This window comes from Triticum aestivum, chromosome 6A (assembly GCF_018294505.1).
Source record: "Triticum aestivum cultivar Chinese Spring chromosome 6A, IWGSC CS RefSeq v2.1, whole genome shotgun sequence".
In the NCBI taxonomy this organism is placed as follows: Eukaryota; Viridiplantae; Streptophyta; class Magnoliopsida; order Poales; family Poaceae; genus Triticum; species Triticum aestivum.
This window is the reverse complement of record NC_057809.1, coordinates 429,618,294-429,625,914: the sequence shown is the minus strand read 5'-3', so window position 1 is coordinate 429,625,914 and position 7,621 is coordinate 429,618,294. Positions and strand designations below refer to the sequence as shown.

At 42.3% G+C, this 7,621-nt stretch overlaps 1 protein-coding gene across 1 annotated transcript; it reads left to right on the top strand.

Moving 5' to 3' along the window:
• The first annotated feature begins 4,493 nt into the window (after positions 1-4,493).
• Positions 4,494-6,219, top strand: LOC123130693 (uncharacterized). Its single transcript, XM_044550514.1, has 2 exons — positions 4,494-4,876; positions 5,001-6,219. The coding sequence occupies exons 1-2, from the start codon at positions 4,758-4,760 to the stop codon at positions 5,209-5,211; spliced, it is 330 nt and encodes a 109-aa protein (XP_044406449.1). The 5' UTR covers positions 4,494-4,757; the 3' UTR covers positions 5,212-6,219.
• Positions 6,220-7,621: the final 1,402 nt, after the last annotated feature.

The following is a 7,621-nucleotide window of genomic DNA, read 5'->3' as shown; positions in this document are numbered from 1 at the left end:
ACTTTTTATGGAAGCCCATTCGGAAAGAACTCCAAAGTTAAGCATGCTCAGCTTGGAGTAGTTTCAGGATGGGTGAACGATCGGGAAGTTGCTCCTGGGTGCGCACAAGTGAGGACAAAGTGCGCAGAAAACACTAGTATTGATCTGTGGGGCCAGTCTAGATCCCGCTAGGAGTAACGACCATCGGCGGGTGTGTCCGAGGCGTTACAAGTTGGTATCAGAGCTGACCCTCGCGATTACATGGATGTTTGCGGACAGGTGCGTGGTCATGTTGTTCATGACGTTTGTGACCTGTCGTGGCACACGGCATGGCACATGTACCGGACTGGATGCACAGACGTATGTGCCTAGAAGGAATGTTCCTATGGCCTGATGAGGACGTCAGTTCCTCTGAGTGGGGGTGTATGTGATAGCCTGGCTTAAGAGGGATGATAGACTACTCATATCAATAAGGAATTTCTTCTTTTCTGGGAGCCCATTCGGAAAGAACTCCAAAGTTAAGTGTGCTCAGCTTGGAGTAGTTTCAGGATGGGTGACCGATCGGGAAGTTGCTCCCGGGTGCACACGAGTGAGGACAAAGTGCGCAGAAAAGACTAGTATTGATCTGTGGGGCCAGTCTAGATCCCGCTAGGAGTAACGACCACCGGCGGGTGTGTCTGGGGCGTTACACGAAGGTCTTGGAAGAGTCTCACACTCCTATGCCCTGAAGAAGGTCTTCGCGAGATGGCTTCGCAGAAGGTTTCAAATTTGACTCCAAGCCTCCACAGAATGCAAGCTGGCGTCGGTCTCCTTCCATATAAGACTCTGAGTATTCATCTGCGGCTGCAACTGTTGTTGCGAGAGTCGTCGATGAAGAAGACGATGCCACTTCACCAACCATGGCTTCACTGCATCTCGACACTGCACCAGGCCCTTCTGCACCATCGAACTCCAATGTCGACCCTGCACCTTCATCTACTCCTGATGGGAACAAGTAGATACTCTATGTCTTCAAACCTTTTTGGCCATTACTGACAAAAGGGGGAGAAGCATATGAGTTGATAGTCTTCAAACGAGTCCTTATGGGTGGTTGCACTATTTTTGCCAAGTGTTTACAACTCTCATACCTTGATACATTTGGTTCTTTGGGTTGTAACACTTAAACTCGATGGTCGTCTCCTACTTTTTCTGCTACTATGTGATGCGATGATAAATTCCGCATGAAGTCATTCCGCAGACGCCCATTTTTCATTATGCATGTCATTATCTTCGTTATACCTTTATATGCATGATAAATTGCCTTCATAAGTTGAAAAGGATCTCCACAAAGTAAAACCTGCCATGTGCTTTGCATTCAAAAGAAAACTACTTATATGCACATCTTCAGGGGGAGCCTCTTTCTACTTATGAAGACAATGCCATAGTTCTCTACTTTCATATACTTTTATCCCCGTTGAAAACTTCAACTAGTTTGTCATCAATCACCAAAAAGGGGGAGATTGTAAGTGCATCTAGTGCCACCCCTAGTTGGTTTTGAAGTATTGACGACAAACCTGGTTGAGGGACTAATGTGTTTGTGAGAATTGCAGGATAACACAGGTAGGAGTCCTTCATTGATTCGGTTTACCTTCCAGAAATGACCCCTAAAAATGTGTGAAGATATTGAAGACAATGGTGGTCTATGAAGAGATTCACATTGAAGACTATGATATGAGAAGACATCGTATGAAGACTATGGAATATGAAGACATAGTTGTTTCGTAGTTTCCTTTTCTTCTTTGTTGAGTCATAGGAACCACCGTACTGTTAAGTGGGGTCCAAGTGAACAAAGTCAGAGTGACTGAAGTGATGCTCAACCAAATCCTATGTCTTCGAGCGAAGACAATGAGAGCAAATCTTATCCAAAGCTAGATGAGTCAGCTTTACTTGTAGCCCAAGTCAAGTTGCCGCGTGTGTTTGAAATCTGACCGTTGGACACGTGTCAGTTCCTTAGTGACCCAGGGTCATTTCAAACAAATCAGGTCGGGTTGCCTCCTGGCTATAAATATCCCACCCCTACACCATAAATTAGTGGCTGCTCAGAGTTAGTGCACGACTTTTGTCGTTTGAGAGCAACCCACCTCCGAAGCATTTGAGAGAGATCCTTGCAAGGACAAATCCCAAAACACCCTAAGCCAAAGAGTGTTAGGCATCACTGAAGTCTTTCTGTCTGCGTGACCTGAAGACTTGTTACACTTGAGGACTGTGAATCCTCTAGCCGGTTAGGCATCGCGTTCTGAGCGTCCAAGAGTCATTGTGGATCGCCGGTGAAAGAAGTCTATGAAGGTTTGAAAGTCTACCTTGAAGACTTACCAGAGTGATTGGGCGAGGACTGCGTGTACTTCGCTCAAGGGGAATAAGGTGAAGACGCGGTCTTCTGAGTTGAATCCCAGCCTCCCTAACCACACGTACAGTTGTCACAGCAACTGAAACTGGTGTATCAAATCCTTGTCTTCATCAAGCTACTGGTTCTATCCTTCACTTTTCTTTACTTTACAGGCTGTCTTCGTGAAGTCATTGCATGCCTGTATGATCTGATTGACTTCACTAAGTGAAGACTCTTTACTGTCTGGCTTCATACCATCTTCCATCCTGATCCATACTACCTAGCTGCTGATAGTCTTCGTGTTTTCACTTCATTGCTTAGTTGACTATGGCTTGTCTAGTGTAGTCTTCTTTCCGCTGCATATCAATAGGTTCATTTCTATCGTTTGTCTTCAAAGTCCCCCGTGTTTTGAAGACTTCCATAAAAATCTCCTACTCACTCCTTCTCTAGTCAATAACTAGCACTTTCACCAAGTCCGGCTACGCTCTAACATCTTGATTTGGTAGTATTTAGATAGTGACATAGCTCTGATTTAGAGAGTGGGGGTGGCAAATAAGTCAAACAATGCCCTTGTTTTTTGGGCAATCTGGACCACTAGAAATGACTTCATTTTGAAGCACATTCCTCCAAACCAATATACTCCACACATCCCTCCGGAGTACTTGTCAATTTTTTTAAGGAGGAGCTCAAATATATCATGTGTAGGGTCAAGAGAAAGGTGTACAACAACTTTGAAGCCTGGAAGAGCTTTTATATGATTTCTCTATACTCCCTTCGGTCCTTTTTACTCCGCGTATTAGATTTATGCCAGGTCAAACTTTGTAAAAAGTATCAACATCTACAATATTAATTTGGCAGTGCCCTAAGAACTTCAAAGAATGCCCCAAGATAGAGAACTTCAAAAGTTTGCACCAATAATCTGTTAGACCAATCTAAAGAGGGCGGTAGGCTACACAAAACAAGATATCAACCCTGACAATCTTTAGATGCTTGCCTCTTAAACCGACATGTCATTTTCCTAGTTAGCCATTTCCAAAAAAAATGTCGTGCTCAATCGTTTGCACCAATAGTCTCTTTCTTCCAAACTATAGAGCACATAAGTATAGATGCATTCAACATTTCATAATTTTTATCATTGCTCCCATCATTCTCAAAAGAATGGTGTAAGCTTAAAAGGGCGCAAGAGACTACCTCACCCCGTCGCCCCTCTTCGTGCTTTGAGATTTCTCGTGCTTTAGTGATTTCTAATATGGTGTATGGTTCCTGAGTGTTTTCCCTCCTTAGTCTACGCCAAATGAACGATGACGTGCATATAGGAAGCGAAAAACGCCTACGTTTCCCTCATTAATCTAAACCCGATGAATGATACGCGCACATATGAAACAAAAAAGCATGTGTTTTCCTCCTTAATCTACACCATATGAAAGTGCAGTGAATTATGTATTTGGAAAGAAACTTCCATGTTTTTCCTCCTTAATTTGAGAACTAATTATCTTTTAGAGTTGTATGTTAAGAAATTATCATTGAGTGCGACGAATCTGCACCCGGGCTCAGCTGCACCCCCGCTCACGGGAAAAATCAAAACAAATACAAAAAAAATTCAAAAAATTCCCAAAAAAAATTGTGTGATAGATAATTAGATGCGTGAGGTTCGCTGAAAAATTCAACTCGTTTGGACATTTGAGCAAGTCTGTGCAAAAAAGACAAAATCGGGGTCTGTAAAAAAGTTTACTGTTCACGAACTGTTTTGACCCGATTTGTCTTTTTTGCCGAGACCTACTCAGATATCCAAATGAATTGAAATTTTGAGCGGATCTCACGCATCAAATTATCTACCACACAAAAAAATGGATTTTTTGAATTTTTCTAATATTTGTTTTGAATTTTTTGCTGACCGGGAGCAGCTGAGCCCGGGCTCCAGGATGAATTATCGATTATCATTGCCTTTTTGAATGGAATCGTAAAATAAGCAAAAGTTATGGATCAAACAATATTATCGTGGGCATACATCGTGAGGATGATTTGACTATCTTGTGGGGCATACTATAAGGGAAATTCATAGTCAAATTTAAGCACGGATTAAATTTTAGGAAAAGGAGACCAGTTTGCTTATTTTCATAAAGTAGAAAAGGCACTATGCGTCGATATATCACGACATATCGTCAACAGAATCAGCTGTCCCAATATCTACACATGCTGGAGGGAAATAATAAAAAAATCACCCACGCCTCACCACTAACGACGAGAAGAGAAAGAGATTCCTCCCCTCCGCTGTACTAATACAGGGAAGCTCCCGGTCATGCTTGCCTTTGGAGCCTTGCCCTTTCCCCTAGACTAGACTCCCCAGCCCCAGAGGCCTCAACACCTACCAGACTAACATCTCCTTCCTCCCCCTCCGTCTCCTGAGGTGCTCATGGCCTCGAGCTCAAACCCGGTCAGCATGGACATGGACCCGCCCGTCCTCTCCATCGCCGTCGAGCACGGCCCGCCGGAGTCGCGCCTGGTTCAGCTCGGCGTCAGGTCCTGGCCCAAGTGAGTACCGACCGATCACCGGCGCCAGCTATTTCTTGATTCTTCGTTCCATCATTTCCATGGGGGGGCGGGCGTCTAAGTGGGCTTGTGCAGTGGTTAAATCCTGTTTGCCGTGCTCGTGCAGGTGGGGCTGCCCGACGGGGAAGTTCCCGGTGAAGTTCGACGCGAGGCAGACGTGCTACCTGGTGAAGGGCAAGGTGCGGGCGCACATCAAGGGGTCGTCCGAGTGCGTGGAGTTCGGCGCCGGCGACCTCGTCGTCTTCCCCAAGGGGCTCAGCTGCACCTGGGACGTCGTCGCCGCCGTCGACAAGTACTACAAGTTCGATTCGTCCTGACTTCGCCGGTGACTGTTCGCGGTGACTAATTCGCCTCCTGATTTAGATTGGTGACTGTGTTAGCCTCATTCTCTAGCTAATTTGCTAGACATAATATCCGTCTCTATTGGCTTCGTCGTGTGTAGTAGTAGTAGGGAAAAAAATCGGTGTGAGTGAGGTGAGGTGAGGGGCATCTAGCCCTCCTGTGTAGTAGTAGGTTCCTAGTTATTCAGTTGCCCCCCAAAACCGGTCAATGCAGTGGCCGTTCAAAGTATTCTTATTTATTGCCCAGAGTGCAGTGCAAATCCGTTTTGAATGCCTTCTTTGACCAGCCAGCATCAGTGGACTGCATTGTCTATGGCCACCTTCCTTTTCTTCTTTATGAGCAGGATTACAGGGCCAGGGGTGTGTGTGGGGGGGGCTATTGACCACCCACAGCACTTTAAGAGTGTGATAAAGCATGGCTGAGAGATGAGAATTGGCTTGTGTTTTATTTATAAAGCGGGGCGAGAGCGTGTTTGAGAGATGAGAATTGATCGACTTCTAGTATTTATGATCTTATCTCGCATACAAACACACGTTCTCTCTCTCTTGCGAAATCAGCATATCCTACTCAGCTACAATTAATGCTACTTTCTTCATTGTTTCTAACATCCTAGAGCCCCCTGACCTAAAATGTGGGGGGTACCACAATTTAAAAATGTGAAAATTTACACTACAGATAGTAAGATTTGATGTAAACATCATTATAGTCTTAATAAAAAGTCTTAAAATAGCATGAGCTTGTTAACTATCTAGTGTTAAGTATATAAGAAAAAATATTTTACAATTTTGGCAGCGCCACCCTAGATCCGCCTCCAGCTAGAAGCCTAGAACCCCTGCCCTCAAAACAAACAAAAGAATGACCGTCCGCTGATAGATACAAATTTACCGAAAATGGCTAATGAAAGTTGCTATCTATAGATTGCCATCATAGAGACCGTACAATAAAACTTCTCTACTTTTAAGTAATGTTGACTCATAATATACATAATAGTATTTAATTAGTCATGTGAAATATTACATGGTTTCGTGAAGAAAAATATTTTTATTTATAATTTATATATCTTACTTTTTTGTGGAGGATATATTTTACTTATATGAAAAGCAACAAGGGAAGATATGTGTAAGAGTTGGCGGATATTCAAAACGGCTTGCTGGAGGATATGCTTCCACATGTGAAAAATAGTTCTACAAATGTAAAAAAGTCCATAATTCTGTTCAGATGTATTTGTTCGTGACTCTTTGGATGTATGTAAATTTTTAATGAAAAAAACACAAGAATTGTGACATGTGCTAAAACAAATCAAATTAGTGCTTCAAAAGTTGCTTTTTACACCACAGGATTTTCTTTTCATTTTGGCCAAGATAAAAACATATGACATATTTTTGCGGAATCTAACAGGAAGATAGAAGGCACGGGTATGCATGTTGTAAAACAATTCAGTTTTTTATTCTAAATATGTTTTATAATTTTACTTTTCATCAGGAAGCATATATATATGCCCCTAGGAGACAAAATGTCGGCATCGTGCAAACGGTGCCTATTTCCAAACACTATTGCACTATTTACTGGTAGAGGGGGATCTTGTAATACAGTTGTCATTAAAAGCATTTTTGTATTGCTATATTTCTTTGTACATCTTTATTAACATTTTAACCTATAAGTATCAGAGTAATCTAACTTACATACAACCCGAAATCAAGTAAGAAGAAACGAAATGAATAATAATCATGTTACTACATTGTTTGGATCCAAATGTAGCAATTCTATTTTCTATTCTAATCTGGACCCCCCCCCCCCCCACACACACACACAAATGTCTTGGGATAGGTTATTTTCATGTCTTTTGCATTTAAATCCTATTATTTCTTTGTTCGATATGATATGGTGTCACTGTCAAAAACTTTCTCATTATAGCTCATAGTGTTGGATATTAAACTTGAAATGGAAGGCTATATACTCACCAACCGAAAACAAAAAGAAAAAAAATGGAAGTTCCATAAGAAACAAAATATGTTTGAAGATTGAAGCTCAAAAGATCATGCGCAGAAGGAGTCAAAACCTATTATTTTGCCATCTCTTCGTATCATGAAAGGTCGACACAACATTTATGCACGACGGGTTGTAGCTGTCGTCACTAGGGATAGTCAACGACTAAGAGATAGCATTGACTTTTTTTCCGAGTAATTGGCAGGAACGCTACCTTTTAATTAGAAGAGGACTATTTTTTTACCAATATATACGCATTTTGACCGGCATAACAAATGACATGCCAAGATGACACTGACAAAAAGAAGTCAATGTCTGACAGAACCGGAGAAGTAAGATCTGAGCCGCCCTTTATTGTCCGAAAATAGTCGCATACCCCTAACATGTTTTTCAACAACG

Bases quoted from the DNA above. Each gene is read 5' to 3' on its own strand.
- LOC123130693 (XM_044550514.1), top strand. From the start codon at position 4,758: ATGGCCTCGAGCTCAAACCCGGTCAGCATGGACATGGACCCGCCCGTC. The intron at 4,877-5,000 runs GTGAGTACCGAC...GTGCTCGTGCAG, and splicing joins GGCGTCAGGTCCTGGCCCAA to GTGGGGCTGCCCGACGGGGA.